General features: G+C 34.9%; 3 protein-coding genes across 9 annotated transcripts; 1 reads left to right on the forward strand and 2 right to left on the reverse strand.

Annotated features, from left to right (window-relative positions):
- Positions 1-720: 720 nt before the first annotated feature.
- On the reverse strand, positions 721-6758 carry prc1b (protein regulator of cytokinesis 1b). 3 transcript variants are annotated; one of them, XM_051900503.1, is made up of 14 exons: positions 5998-6754; positions 5330-5462; positions 5128-5250; positions 4687-4923; positions 4397-4567; positions 4170-4319; positions 3855-4002; positions 3623-3759; positions 3456-3551; positions 3103-3249; positions 2823-2933; positions 2465-2572; positions 2159-2338; positions 721-1215 (listed from the first exon to the last, which is right to left on the reverse strand). In XM_051900503.1, the coding sequence occupies exons 1-14, from the start codon at positions 6006-6008 to the stop codon at positions 1144-1146; spliced, it is 1824 nt and encodes a 607-aa protein (XP_051756463.1). In that variant the 5' UTR covers positions 6009-6754; the 3' UTR covers positions 721-1143. The 3 variants fall into 3 exon arrangements, with proteins under 3 accessions (XP_051756463.1, XP_051756464.1, XP_051756465.1); XM_051900504.1 differs by having other exon boundaries at positions 2159-2335; positions 5998-6624; XM_051900505.1 differs by lacking the exon at positions 2465-2572 and having other exon boundaries at positions 2159-2335; positions 5998-6758.
- A 114-nt stretch (positions 6759-6872) lies between these two features.
- Positions 6873-13609, reverse strand: vps33b (VPS33B late endosome and lysosome associated). Of its 3 annotated transcripts, none has more exons than XM_051900501.1 (24): positions 13542-13609; positions 13139-13273; positions 12979-13059; positions 12762-12823; positions 12616-12665; positions 12460-12527; positions 12317-12362; positions 12142-12236; positions 11572-11676; positions 11384-11474; positions 11176-11253; positions 10990-11063; positions 10818-10904; positions 10609-10699; positions 9643-9717; positions 9470-9534; positions 9326-9380; positions 9187-9233; positions 8882-9014; positions 8694-8767; positions 8502-8603; positions 8337-8412; positions 7992-8114; positions 6878-7471 (listed from the first exon to the last, which is right to left on the reverse strand). In XM_051900501.1, exons 2-24 carry the CDS (start codon positions 13232-13234, stop codon positions 7392-7394), a joined length of 1854 nt encoding a protein of 617 aa, XP_051756461.1. In that variant the 5' UTR covers positions 13235-13273; positions 13542-13609; the 3' UTR covers positions 6878-7391. The 3 variants fall into 3 exon arrangements, with proteins under 3 accessions (XP_051756459.1, XP_051756461.1, XP_051756460.1); XM_051900500.1 differs by having other exon boundaries at positions 13139-13286; positions 13542-13566; XM_051900499.1 differs by lacking the exon at positions 13542-13609 and having other exon boundaries at positions 6873-7471; positions 13139-13524.
- A 397-nt stretch (positions 13610-14006) lies between these two features.
- Positions 14007-15619, forward strand: hddc3 (HD domain containing 3). Of its 3 annotated transcripts, none has more exons than XM_051900366.1 (5): positions 14007-14144; positions 14248-14367; positions 14451-14506; positions 14688-14928; positions 15039-15619. In XM_051900366.1, exons 2-5 carry the CDS (start codon positions 14253-14255, stop codon positions 15167-15169), a joined length of 543 nt encoding a protein of 180 aa, XP_051756326.1. In that variant the 5' UTR covers positions 14007-14144; positions 14248-14252; the 3' UTR covers positions 15170-15619. The 3 variants fall into 3 exon arrangements, with proteins under 3 accessions (XP_051756326.1, XP_051756324.1, XP_051756325.1); XM_051900364.1 differs by having other exon boundaries at positions 14016-14169; XM_051900365.1 differs by having other exon boundaries at positions 14080-14367.
- Positions 15620-15802: the final 183 nt, after the last annotated feature.

Below are 15802 nucleotides of genomic sequence, written 5' to 3' on the forward strand. Positions count from 1 at the left end.
TGATTTTATTTTTTCACAATTACTAATGAAAATATGCCATGATAACGATCAAATAAATAAACATGGCAAATGTTATTTCAGTTATGTAAAACGCTTTTCTCTTTCAAACAACTATAAGCATGCATACTATATTGTATTCTTTTTTTTTTTAGTCAGAGAGTAATATTTTACAACGTACTTAAGACCAAGAATAGAAAACAAGGAAATAACTAATAAACAATTAGATGTGCAAATCAACTGTACACATTATGGAAGTCTCTTTATTTAGAGCCTATAATACAATATACCCACTAATTTCACATATTAGAAAGTTTTATTTGTAAATTTACACACACTAAAACAAGTACAGTAGTTTAAAAGACTGCTCTTTAATCTTATTTTTAATATTTTTTGGATAGTAACCACTTTTTCCCACAACTAATCAGTTTTCTGCTCAAAAAGAAAAATACATAGAATAGAGAAGTCCTTTTGAAAAATACCTTTGTGAAAAATATTATGCATAATTTGAATTTGCAGGGGTTTTTTTTTTATGTAAGTTACTAATAAATCACTAAAGAACAACCGGATGTGAATTTACATGCTTGAGAAATATAATAACTTGCGTCCATAAATTAAATAGCAACTTGTCTGGAATAAAAGAACAGAAATTAAGATTTAAAAATCTTAGATATTGTGAACAGAAGGAATAGTGTGACTAAGATAATTACAGGACTCAGAATGTTCAAATGTGAAATTTTATGTAGTGGAATGTACAATACTATAAAGAATGCAATAAAGGTTTTTTACATTGTGCAAAACATTCAAAATCATACTAGAAAAACACTGTGATTTTGACAAAATAACTAACACTGAGAAAGAACTCTATAGTATTTCATTTTTTAAAAGTCTTAATTTGTTTGAGACAGCTTACTAGTTGTAACATTAAAATGCACATTCATTTGTTAAATTGCAAGTACAAATAAAGCAGTGTTTGTCCTAGTGTTAAAGTGAACATACATGCAAAATCCCTCAGAAATATTTAAATATATATATTACCTTCATTTACATATAAAATGCATAGCTATAGCTATAAAGAACAAGAACCCACAAGCCATCATTTAAAGATCCCAGTCCTAATAGCACAAAGTGTTGCATGCAGTAGAGTTAAAGTTGAATGATGGTTGAGTTCAGGATGTCAGGTACGTGTTTTGATTTCGATGACTTGGAGAGGTCTCGCTGTGACAAGAAAAATTAAGAGATTTTAAATTGTAAATATGTTCTGAACATTGATATAAAAAGTGGTTATTCATAATATATACTGGTTATATTTACAGCCTAGAAAATAATATGAAAACTCGTATACCGCAGCAGAAAGAGCAACAGATAAATGGCAGTTAGGCACTAGACGTATTTGTAAATTACAAAGATAGTTCTGGTTAGAAGTGTGAATTAGGAGAAAACACAGTCCAGTTCAAAGAGAGGACAAGAGGATATAAAACGAGCAAACTAATCAGAGATTACACATGCACCACAGTAGAGACAAATGAATTCATTGCTGTTTTTATTTTATTTACTTATTTATTTTGTTTATATTTACACAATCCCGTCCTGTAATATAACTCATTGGTTACATATGCTGAATTGGTCATTTAGCATATGGCCTGACTCCCAACACAAATGAAAATATTACAAAAGTCAGAGGGAATGTAAATATATTAGATGCAATATTGTGTAATAGATACAATATTAGATACAATTTGGTAAATATTCATTTAACAGTGTACAGTTAGCAAGTCATTATTGCAAAATATCCTTATCATCCCTATCACTCTGTCAGTGTTTATTTTGCAATAATCTTACTCCACAGTATCCCTTACGTAGAGGTGTTAATTGTATTATACAGTACGAAATACAGTTCAAATCTTGTTAGGTTGTTTAAGCGGTGTGTTTTAACCATGCAGTTGTTAGGCTGTTTGGAAATACAGCTCAAACAAACCTTGATTATATGGATTCAGCCTTGACAACTTCCTTTAGAAACAAGTTTTTTTTTTATTAGAATAACATTATGTCAGTAACACCAATATTTATACAACTCCTATCCTAAAAACACATTTAAGTTCAAGCTCTTGCTCTCTTTGACCAGACTGTGAGTTACTGATGAAGAAGATTAGGAGTTTACCTGAAACTCTGAATAGGTGCTTGCCACAGAATTAATGCTGAAGTTACGCTGTGGACTAGATGGTACCTTCATCATCCCAGCCACGCCACCAGTTACATGACAGATATTTTCCTTATTGCGTTCTAGCAAACCTTGATGAGGAGGTTTGCCGCGGCCTGGAGTCTTCACCACATTACCCTGCTTTGAAAGAAGGCATATAAGGGAAGAGGAAATTAAAGACATTACCTCAGTTAATCAGTAAATGATTGCGCAAATTAGTTAATCAAAAGCTCGAGAACAATAGTTTTGTTATAGCCATGCACTGACCTTGCTTGCAGAAATCGGAGGGCGCGATATAGGAGAATGACAGACGGTACCACCAAAGACAGATCGGATAGTGCTGTTAGAAGTGCCAGTACTGGAGGTAGCGTTTAGCTGAGGATAAGTCAAAGAGTTAATACTGCAAATGCCATGCATTCATTTAAAATGTATAGTGCATCACGGAGTCTAATGAGAATATTATTTTAAGTCAGCATGAATACCTATTTTTCAGTACATGTTTTCTATTGCAATACTTTTTTTTCACTCAGAAATTGCACATTACAAAAAGTGGGCTATAAACTAGGTTTCACATGGACTTTAAATATGCCATTTTCGTCAGGAAATAAATACCCATTGTACTTGCCTTTCGAGCTTTGCAAGGTGTTGTGCTGCCCAGAAATCTTCGTTTAGTCGGTGTCCGGACCACAGTGCCATAGACCATGTCCTCCTCTGTCTGCTTGCTCTTCTTTAGTTGCTGCCAAAAAAAAAAATAATAATAATCTACTACTAATTCTCACTCATGGGTTTTAACTGGTCATTCCCTAGTAATGTATAATTCATGAATACAAATGCTTTGGGTTGATGCAGATTCACAGCTCTAGAGTACATGTATATTCTTATGCCCAGTAATGTCAAGTACATACCCGCTCCTGCTTTTCCCGCTCCTTCTCCTGCCGGTACGACTCCCATTGATCAGTAACAAACTGCATGAACTTCTGACCATTCACCAGGAACTCTCTGTTCTGTTCTTGTTCCCATTGTTCAATCTCAGCCTTCAGTTTCTTCTCAAGCTAAATAAGAGAGACTCAGTTAATAAGCTTTATAATGTAATGTACACTACTGTTCAAACAGTATAAACAATATATATATATACACATTCATATACATGTACATGTGTACCAATATTATAATATATATATATATATATATATATATATACACACACACACACACACATACATACATACATACGTACGTATATACACGTCATAATTACCTTGGGGAGACCTTTGACCAGATCAGCCCGTTGTTTCTCCTCCTTCAGAAGGTTTCCTCCTCTGTTGGTGAATCTGGATGGATCTTTGGCCTTTTCCTACCACAAAACATGCAGTGTTAGTTAATGCAAAAACATCTGACAAAGATTTTCAGCAAGTTTAAACTTACTTCAAGCTCTAAGAAAAGCCTCCAGCTCTCCTCCCATTTGTGAACACCTTCAAAGAGTTCCTTATGATCCTCGTAATACTGTTTTAGTCGCACAATTTCTGCATCATGTAAGCTCAGGAGTTCCTCACTAAAATCATCTGAGAGAAAAGGCAACCTTTTAACCTTTATATTTTTAGAAAAGACAGGCAGATTTTGAGTTGTAAACAGTGTAATTTAGAAAATTACAACTCACCATCATAATACGGCACAAAAGCTTGCCGTTGGTCAGCACTATAAAAACACTTATCCCAGAACACTGCAATCTCCTTCCGAATGGCCTCAGTCACATTCTGCATATTTTTAATCTTCAATTCTTCAAGACGCTTGACCTCAGCTTGTAACTGATATTAGAGGACATAAAAAATGAAATCGCCTGTGTTCAATACAATGGTTAGCAATTTAGAAGCCTTAATTAATGCAGAATTGTATAACTGAAGTAAGGAAAAAGAAAAAAAAAATGTGTGAAAGCTGTTTGTTCACAAAAGCAGAAAGTCAAAAGGTTACTAACAGCTTCCATATTCCTTTTCTTTGTCAGGGTCATGTGTTCAAAAACTGCATCACGCTCTTCCTGTGGAATCTGCAACCTTTCCCACAGTTCCTGGATCTTCTCCCGATAAGAGCCACAGACACATTGACACTCAGCCTTTCTGTTCTCCAACTAAAATATTAAAATTATGTATTATACAATTGTTAATGCTAAAGTTTATAGTTTGTCAGACTGAGTTTATGTTGTACCTGGTGAAGAAGGACTTTGAGTGAATCAATGTTTTCTGTCGACAAGCAAAAACTCTCTTCATCTTCACATACAACATCCTTTTCAAAACTAGTCTCAGGCAACTGATCCAGATCATCCATGCAAAGTATTATCTTCTTCTTCAATGTGACAAATTCATTATGTCTCCGCTCCTTGAAAGATAATAAAAAAAAAAAAAAAAAAAGTACTTTAAACTGAATACAATACTTTTTATATATCACCAAGACATTTATAAAAGTCTAGTGTTTAAAACAAAGACTTATTGGCATACTTTCTCAGCAGTGAGACAGGAGATGTGTTGACGGAAATTCTCCAGCTGTTCCAGAGACGGAACAGAATTGGCAGAGATAGAAAATGGCTGTGAGCAGAGAAGGTCACAGAGATCCTGCTCCTGCTCGGTTAAGGTTTTGAGTGCTTGCATTCTCTGATTTTTCTCTTTTAACATCACTTCAACATGGGTCCGGAGGTCTTTTTCCTGCTGGAGCATAGTGCTGCTACTCCTCTCCTCCTAAAATGATTAGGAACCACAAGAAAAGTTGTTTTGAAGACATTTTTGTTTCTTCATTCTGTAGATACCCCATAAAATCAAAATATGGACTTTTGTGGCTTTCAGTCCATGTCTACTAGCTATGAAGTCGTCTACATAACCAGTCAAAAGTTTGGTTTCATAATTTGATTAAAAAAAAATACAGTATCCAGATTAAATACTTGCCTGAAATGGGGGAAGCTGCAGTTCCAAGCACAATTTACTCAACTCTTTGTGACATTTCTCAATACTGGTCATCAGACGTTTCCGCAGACTCTCTTCTTCTGCGATCATCATGTCCAGAAGACCCTAAAGTATGTTTTATTAGTTTATCACTGAAACATATATTTAATAGGATCCATGTTGCACAAGTACACTCAACACTCACTTTGATATGATTCTTAACCACATTTGTTCTTTCTAATCGCTGATCCTCAGGGATGCCAATTTCCTCCCAGATGTCCTTCAGATGGCAGAGAGCTTTATTCAGACATGCCACTGATTCTGCAGCAATTACCTCACTAAAATCATGGAGTGAAACATAAAATACATAGTTGATAAACATCCATTCATTGACAGATATGTATTTTGAGCCACTAGGGATAACTTTCATTAATAGCATTAATTAACAGAGGTTATTACATTATTATATACTTCATAAATCTTTCGTTATGTAAATCCAGGTGGTTATAAAACGTTTTCAAATATTGTCATATATTCATTCTAATACACATGTAACGTTACTGCTCTACTGAGCATTATATATATAGCCTAATGTTTGCTAATGACATTATAAAGACCCACCGATACGAGATAGTCAAATGTGCTGAAAACACCTGCTATCTGTCAATCGTAGTAACGTTACTGTGAAAATCTCAGGAGGCAAATGTAATGTAATGATCGCGTGTGTGAATTAACATACAACGCCAAAGCTAATGTCATCTTCAAAACAAGCTAACGTACTGCTCAAACTTCATATTGATAAAATGACACAAATTCTTAAATCTGTCTCCGTATTAGATAAACACTCCAAAGTTATAAAGTAACAGTACTCACCTCTTCCTCATCCTAGAACCCCAATACAAAGTTTTTCGCTTGTTTATTTGTATTTTATAACAGAATATTAGACTGTACAGTCCTCGCACTCGTACGGGCAACCGTTTCTGTCGGATTCAAAATATGCATCAAAATAGCGCGGCTCGTCTGATTGGCTGGTTAGAGCATCGCTGCGCATGCGTGAGGATGTGTCAAACAGATGGATTGTTCCACCATGACATCAGAAACATTTTCAAATGACCACTCCTGATTTTTCCCCATGCAAAAAAACAAACAGTACATCATTTGTCCAATTTATACCATTCATTCCCTACATCGTATTAGAAATATGTTGTATAGACTATCTGTTTATGCACTATTTGTGTTTAATTTCTATATTCGTTTTCTGTTATTCTTCCACACCGACATTTGCCCCCAGTTCAGGGAGAAGGCTTAAACCTAGTCCTGGACTAAAATGCATGTTTTAACTGAAAGCAACTTGCACTGACATATCTTAAAATATGTATATAGTGCCATGTCTCAAGATTCACACCAGTAATGTTTTTTTCTAAGGCACGTTTATAAAAGCTACTTAAAAGTCCTATTCGAACTAAAGCCTGATCCTGGCTTAATCTAAGCCCTGTCTGTGAAACCAGGCCTTGGTGTTTAAAACTTTTCATGTTAGTACATTTTGTGAAATAATAGATAATATTAAACATAGCATATCTATTAGGTCTCACAACAAAGTGTGTCATTAGTACCATTCATATTTGTAAAATATGCAAATTACTGTTGTATGCCATATTTTTGTGTTCATTTTGACTTAAAAATATACACACAGCTAAACAGGGCCACTTCACTCTGTACTTAATAATAGTTAACTGGAGATCAAAGACTCACCTGACACCAGTAACTCTTTATTGTTCAGTCTTGAATCAGTTAATATAGTTCTTGCCACACTCTGAAGGTTGTTTTTTTTTTTCCAAAAAAAAAAAAAAAATGATAAAGTGCAATTTTGTATCCCATGTTTGCCACTTGTCCATTCATAAATTCAGATGGCACCTGCACAGACGATTAAAGGGATAGTGGGGGGCATACAACGCAAGTCAATGTTAACCAAAGCTGTCCAAAGCTGTTTGGTTACTAACAATCTTCAAAATATCTTCTATTATGTTCTGCAGAAAAATGGAAGTCATATAGATTTAAAACAACATGAGAATGAGTGAATGATGACTGAGTTTTCCTTTTTAGGTGAACTATCCCTTTAAGACTGAACACATATTTTTGTCATCCCCTCTAACAATCCATTTGTTTTTGGGAGATGTAGATGTCCAGGATGATTAGTACATATTCTGTCCTTTTTGCTTTCTTAGGATTGGTCATAAAGTGTCCTCTTGTGGAATGCTGTGACAGACTCAAGGATGGCTATCCAGTAATGCTTCCAGAAGCCGGGCACTGTTTGTGATGGCTGTAGTGATCACTATGAATCTGCAACCTTTCAAAAAGACAATTTTATATTAATCAAATATTCAATGTGTTTGTTTCCTTACTAATATATTTTATTATATATAATATATTAATACTAATATATTAAAGCATACTACTATAATAACTTATATACACACACACAAAAAAACATATTTACCAAAAAATAAAAAAGTCACTGTTTGGATTTAAATAGGCAAATGCTTAAGAGTCTATGATTGGATCATTATTGCAGTGATTATTATGTTTCTAGCTTGTTATATGTTTGGCAACAGTTCTTCTAACAGTGTGTAGTTTTTTATTTCTTAAACAACCATGTAGGAAGACACATCATGGCCATATTCCAGGATGACAATGTCAAGATTCATCAAGCTCAAATTGTAAAAGAATTGCTGGGAGGGAGCATGAAGAGCATTTGCCTATTTAAATCCAAACAGCAAAAAATTTTTGGGCCGGGCAGTGAATAATATTACTTATAATACTAATAAGTAACTATAAAAACACAAAAAATACATTCTGGAATATTTCACCTCTTTCTTTGCCAAGGAACCGGAGCGCAGAGATCTCAGAGAAGGTGCAGCCACCAAGGAACATCACTAGAACGATCCTTTGAGCATCAGTTTTGTTTCTGGCTTCTGAACTACTACTGCCACCTGAATCAAATACAGTGGGGGTAAAAGGAAGACTTGAGTTAATAGGAACAAAAAAGTAATTTTGTAATAAAAAACACTAAAAATAATGATAACCATTAAACTGATATATTTTAATAGATGTACATATCAGCCTAAAAAGTTGGGCCTTTGACTATTAGCCTTGAACTCAAAAAGGTTGAGAACCACTGCTTTACACAAATAATATCTTCAGTTTGTTCAAACCTGTTACAGCAAATTCCTGTCCATTTAGCATGCGGGTGACTTCCTCCAGACCTGTCCAACCATCTCTCTCCAACACCTGCGGCAAGCACAGGCCAGAAGCAAACACTTTAAAATGTTGTTCAGCAAGAGAGAGAAAAAAATAATGGCTAACCAGTCAAGGCTAACCTGTTCAATAAGTTTGCAGCTCAGAGGAATATAAGCACCACTAAAAACATATGCCATGTCTCGTGGAACGCGAAGATCATATTCCTCTCCGGACTTTGGTACCTGTACATGTAGTTTGGATGATTATGAAAATTTTATATATACTTATTGGTTCTTTTTAGTAATTAAAAAAAACTGTACATATTTGCTAACCAGAGCCAGTTTTTTACTCAGAGCTCGAAAATTGCTCTTCTTAGCCAGTGAGGAGAAAGCATCGGTCAGCTTCCCTGGACAGAAAACATAAGTAACTACCCAGTGCATGTACAGTATGTGCACATTATAGTCAGTAATAAATATGAGAGCAAGGGAAAAAAAGAGACTGCACTTGTCAAGATTCTCACCTGCAGTCTTGTCATTGACAAGTTTCCCTACTTTACTCTCCATGACTGTCAGTGTTTCTCCGGTTTGCTGTTCTTGCAGCAGACCCAGCTGCTTCAGGTTTGCAAACGTCAGCAGGTGCTGTATACCATAACTCTGAAACAAGAGACAACAACATACATTAACAATAAATAGAACATAACCTCAAAAACATCTTCAGTAATTTCAGATGATTCACTTAAACACTTACTTAGGAGACATTCTTACAATATGGCTTTATGGAAGGTTATGTAAATGAGCAGTTCATAAATGTAAACTGTCAACATACCTGAAGGTACTGAGCTTTAAGAGATCGATAATCTTTGGACAGAAGACCTGTTGGACAATTAAATGCAATATTTAACAGAAATTGTTGAAATAAACAACTTGACACAAAGAACTTGCATACAAGAGTAAATCAATCTCACCATTTTCTGTGATGGACAACAGGCAAAGGAGTCTAAGGCTGTCAATCATTGACACCTGATGGACAGAGTTTTCTCATTCTTTAAATCATAAAAATTTAAATTATACCAGTGTCTTATAAAAATAATAGTCTTCATTTTTCATACCTGTCTGTTGATATGTTCTTCAATGCAGGTGATACATTCACGGATCTCAAAGCCTTCAAGTAAAGCTAGATTTTTATAAAGGGGAGGAAATATAGAAATGGGTATGGTTACAGTGTCATGGTATAGATTTTATATAGAAATAGCCTGAGCGCACATTTATCAAGACAACTTACAATGTTCAGTCTTCAACAATTCCTGAAAGTCTTGCTTTGTTTTCTTCTTCATCATGGATTCACTTGCACCAATATCTAGTGGAAAAACACAGAAAGCATGTTCTTTTATTTATCCCTAAGCAACTGTTTTTAAGCAAAACACTAACTAATAGGATTTGCTCTATTAATGAGGAAATATTTCACTTTGATAAAAAAATAATGCAGTAAAAACAGTAATATTGTGAAATAATATTACAATTTAAAATAACTGCTTCTATTTTTATATAAGTGTCTTCATCCACATCCATCCATCATAAACGTGTACTCCACACAGCTCTGGGGGTTAATAAAGGCCTTCTGAAGTGAAGCAATGCGTTTTGTAAAAAAAATATCCATATTTTACAAGTTATTGAAGTAAAATATCTAGCTTCCGCCAGACCACCTTCCATATTCAACTTACGAAGAAAGTGTAAACTGACGTTGCGTCAGTTAAGCTTTTTCCGTAAGCTGAACAGGGAAGGCACAGGACGTAGCGTAAGCTTTTTTGAACTGCGAGAGTTTTACACTTTCTTTGTAAGTTGAATACGGAAGGAAAGATATTTTACTTCATAACTTGTTAAATATGGATATTTTATACACAAACACATCGCTTTGCTTCAGAAGGCCTTTATTAACCCCCCGGAGCCGTGTGGAGAAAGTTTATGATGGACGGATGTGGATGGAAGCGCTTTCTTCAGCTCATACTCATGGATCCCACTCACTGCCATTATAAAGCTCGGATGCGTCAGGATACTTATTAACATATCTCTGATTGTGCTCATCAGAAAGAAGAAAGTCATATACAGCAAAGGTTGGCTTGAGGGTGAGTAAAGCTTGGGCTAATTTTCATATGTAAGTGAACTAATCCTTCAATGCATCCTTGCTGGAATAAATACTCATTTCTATCAAAACAAAAAACTTTTGAGCAGTAGTGTATACAAAACTTACGAAGACTGAGAAGACGATGTTCCTGTTTCAGGCCTTTCAGTTCATCTGCAACAAATGCCTTCATCTGCTGGATGTCCATCCCACGCCGTTTCTGTTACCAATTCACACATATTTTTTGATTATTGTCACATTAGAATATGCTAAAATGTGTCCTGATGTCTTTACACTAATGTGCTTTGAAGCACACGGCATCTGTAGTAGATACTCACATCATACGCTGTTTGAAGATTTTTGGCCTTCTGACTTAAAAAGCCAAACACATTAGAGAAATGCTCGTTCCTTATTTCATTGAACACCTGATGAATTAAAACAAGCAGGGTCATTTTTTAAAATAGCCCTCTCTAACAACTGTCAATTTAATAAAATCTATGCCATTCTTACTTTATCTTGAGAGTTAAGCATCACTTTGATACTCTTGTCAGAGGAAGTGACTTCAGGCCCAAACTCCACACTGCCTAGTATCAAAATCAAAAATGATGTGACAAAGGATAAAATTGAAGATGTCAGAATTAACTTAAACATGTTTTGAGACACAAAGACCCTGCAATAAAAAGAATGGTTACTTACCACATTTTATTCTAAAAATGTCATCAACCAATCCCTCATAAACAACTTGAGAGCAGAGAGGAGTAACAAAATCCACATCTAAAATAGTAAAATCCAGAGATCAGGATATAAGCTGCCATTGCATGTATAATAAAATTATGCAAGCTCGGTTTCCAAAAACTGTAAGAGTACATAAAATAGTAAATGTATTTCATTTTAAATAACTGACCTCTGTCAATAAGAAAGACTTTAGCGAACTCAGGTTGCCTTGTTCTCTGTTCACCCTCCTCCATTAGCTCTCTCCAGGATTCATACACCATCTACATAAAGAGACATATGACACGAAAGACTGCCTTGATTTTCATCCACCAAAATCTGTTAATCTATGAGGTTAAGGGTTTTGTTGCAAATCCTCACCTTGGCACATCTACCAATCCCATAAAACTTTGAGAAGGAACCATAGACAGACTGTAAAAGATGTAGAGCACTTCCTCCAGTGGTCACCCAGCGTTGGTCTCCCTCCTGACAAATCACATAATTATCAATTCTAACTTCTCAAAAATTACACTATTCTGGGTTAATTATTATTATTTTTAAAAGGAATTAATACTTTTATTCTGCAAGGACACGTTAAAGTGACAGTGAAGAAATTTATAATGTTACAAAATATGATGTCGATTTCAAATAAATACTCTTCTTTTGAATTTTCTATTCGTTAAAGAAACAGCACAGCACTGATAATAATAAGAAATGTTTCTTGAGCAGCAAATCAGCATATTAGAATGATTTCTGAAGGATCATGTGACACTGAAGATTGGAGTCAGCTTTGCCATTACAGGAATAAATTAATTTTAATTAGAATTTGAAGAATACTCGTCATACAATCATCAAAATCGGTAAAAATCTCACTAAAACTACGCAAACATTACAAGTCAAAAGCTTTTCTTAGCTCTACAGATATGTACATAGCATGCAGAACAGCATTACCAGAAAGTTATCTCTGAAGAATTCAGGCAGCTCTAAACTCAGGATATCATCATCCAGAGGAAGAATGTAGAAATTCCACTCATCGGTTGTAACATCTATGAAGGAACATCATAGTTAATGTCTGTATTAGGAGATGAATTAACAAAGCTAGAAAAAATAATCACACTTAACCCACCTCCGTAGACTCCCTGCTCCTCCAAAACTGTCTCACAGGCATAAAACTGTAAAAAAAAAAAAAAAAAAAGTCATAACATTACAATCGGACAACAAAATAAAACTATTTGCATATTTTAACAGAATTCTCAGATCACTAGTTACCTTTTGTGGAGTAAATATAATCTTATATCTTCTAAATCTCCCAGCCGTCTTATCTGAATTGACTAACTCTGTAAACATTAAGACAAACTATCAAACTATATTTCCTCATGCTTTTTTTGCATAGATTATCACCACATAACAGCAAACAGTGCCAACCTGAAATCCACTTCACTGTTTGTATTCGAGGACGTATCAGGAAGCACAGCCTGTGAAAAATATTGAATATGTGTATTTCAGAGAAGAAGCCATTATGTATGTAACAAAAACTTGTTTTCATTTGTTAAGAACTGAAGTTTACTTACTGGTCTGAATTGCTGACAATTGGCTTGAACTCAACCTTGTACAATTTGTCGACTTCATGTTGCTAAAAGACGAAATCAAGTATAGACTTGTTCGAATTATTAGGGTGTGACTACATATTTGTATATCAATATTATTTCAAGAAGATATAAATTGCTAGTTGTTAAGAAAAACAGTATGGCAAAACTTTATCCTAAAATATCATACATGTTATCATACCTTCAAGATTGTGACATTTGCTATTCGATCAAGTGGGCTCATTAAATCTGCATCAATAAATAAATCCTTCTTCCCTGGCAACTGCAAAACACACAATAGAAATATAAAATGAAAAGTACTTCTTTGCATTTAACGAAACGGTGGATGGTAGTCGTGTCACCTGTTCTAGCAGGAAGATGAGCTGGTCTCTGGCCAGTCTTTTGAGCAGAGAGAAATCGGGCAGCTCAGGAGCATCTCTCCTCTCTGTCTGTGCCATATGGAGAGATCCTACCACACTATACGCAGCTGGATAAACCTGTAAAACATTTCTGTATAACATTAATGTCACTCAGATCTGTGGAGGCTGCATGTGCAGATGACAAATATCACTCGGTTAGTGTTTCTGCTGTCTAAATTTTGAAGCTGGTTTTCATCCAGCAGCTCAAACTGTCTTTTACTTTTTAACAGTAACAGACGGAACGTCCAACCCCACATCCCAAGTTAGCCACAGTAATAACATTAATGTAGTTATCCGAATTCGTTTGATTAGCTTGTACACAAAAGGCAGAGAATTCGTATAATACCTCGTCCACCTTTTTCCGGAAGTGGTTTTGTTATCTGACGTTTGACAAATGTCCGAATCATTTTCGCAAATCGATTCTTTCGAACAGCAAAACCAATTCAGTGAATCAGTGTGGCATTACTGAGATGACACTTTCCAATAAAACCATACATATAAGCACATTTACTACGTTTTTCGATTAGGGTTTTTAAATTACGGTGTTTATTGTAATTACATTCGATCCGGTTCAGTTGCAGCAAGTCATTTACAACCTTAATTTGTTTTTACAATAAACAATACTAATCCATCACTTGGCTAAAATGTTTTTGCATGTTTTAATAAATAAATAAAAATATTGTTGATAAAACGTAGAATAGCATGATAACATTTCTGATATTGGTTTTAAAATAACTTATTTTTTGCTTTACCTGTCAAATTTTTGATACCCAGAAATCAACGAATCTATTTTGTAAACTGGTGAACTGATTCTTTGAACAGATCTGACTCAATCGAACAATTCTTTCACGAATCGAATTATCGTGACGCTTGTTTCAGTACGGACACTTTAGACTTGCGAACACAATACACCAGGATTCAATTCACTAACATCATAGATATATATAATGTAATGTTACCCACGATTTTAATATGTAAGTTACCTGTATATTCTGACCAAACTATTTATAGACAAAATTATCAGACTGTGCACTTTCTTATTCTTCTTTAAGTAATTATGAGTTCATCGTCGACTGCAGTGCTGCTGGAAACGATCAACTTCGCAGCAGAGAAACATCGTAATCAGCGCCGTAAGGATCCTGATGCCACACCATATATCAATCACCCCATAGGTACTACACTAAAGCACTTAACTACAAATGATATATAATCCGAATCACTCCAGAAAATAAAACTGCTTTTCTTATATTTACAGGGGTGGCAAGGATTTTAAGTCATGAGGGTGGAATCACAGATACAGAAGTTTTACAAGTGAGTCAGAGATATGTTTGTGGGTGACTTTTAAGGTACAATTTGTGCTTCATCTATAAATATTATAATTTATGAAGAAATAGCAAGGGATTTTTTAATGAGCCATGCAGTGATTTATTACAGGGGCTAATGGGATTTTGCAAATGTATTTATGTGATTGAACTATGCCCTTGTGATACAGGCAGCATTGCTTCATGACACAGTAGAGGACACTGACACAACTATTGATGAGCTGGAGTCTGTGTTTGGACCAACAGTGGCAAGAATTGTCCAGGAGGTGACAGATGACAAGTCGCTGCCAAAAGAGGAAAGAAAACGCCTGCAAGTGGAGCATGCACCACATTGCAGCCATCAGGCCAAGCTAGTTAAACTAGCTGACAAGTTGTATAATTTACGGGACCTCAATCGTTGCACTCCCACAGGTGAGATATTGAAATAGCTGCTCAGGAGATTTGTGTGTGCATGAATATATATTTACAATCAGTAATTTTACTGTTTGTGTAAGAATTCTGTCTTGTATCTATGTTGACAGGTTGGACGGCAGAAAGGGTTCAAGAATACTTTGTATGGGCATCTCGGGTGACAAAAGGGCTTCGTGGCACTAATGCAGCACTCGAGGAGAAACTGCAGCAGCTGTTTTTGGAGAGAGGAGTGGAGTTCTGATGTCACAAGCCACTGGTTAAAATGATGGTGCTTTTTTATTTAACTGATCATCATGGAATTTTCTTTAACCTAAAGGGACAGTTCAGCCAAAAATTACAATTCTGTCATCATTTACCTACCCTGATGTTGCTCCAAACCTGTATGACATTCTTCTGTGAAAAACAAAAGGAGATGTTAGGAAGAATGACATTTCCTTTTGTGTTCTGCTTAATAAAGTCATACAGATTTAGAACAACATCAGGGTAGGTAAAGGATGACTGAATTTGAATTTTTAAGATAACTATCCCTTTAATATAAAGAGTGTTAGATTTTTTTTTTTTTTTTTCCAATTAGATAATTTTGTTATTTAATAATAATAAGTGTATAATACATGCACAAATATGAAATTCCATTAAAGTTTTGTTAAATGTAATAAATGTTGTGTATTATTATTTCATAAGTGGATCTATATTAATAATAAAAATGTAAAATATACTCCCTTTTTTTTTACCAAGATATATATTGGTAAACATAGTTTAGTTTTCACACAGTTACTGTTATATAGTTACTGTTATTGTTTCTACAGTAAAACTGTTCAGGAGTCTTTTAGACTTGGTACCTTTGGAATAAACCACCACAGTGGTTGTTAAATGA

Source organism: Ctenopharyngodon idella, chromosome 7 (genome assembly GCF_019924925.1).
Source record: "Ctenopharyngodon idella isolate HZGC_01 chromosome 7, HZGC01, whole genome shotgun sequence".
Classification (NCBI taxonomy): domain Eukaryota; kingdom Metazoa; phylum Chordata; class Actinopteri; order Cypriniformes; family Xenocyprididae; genus Ctenopharyngodon; species Ctenopharyngodon idella.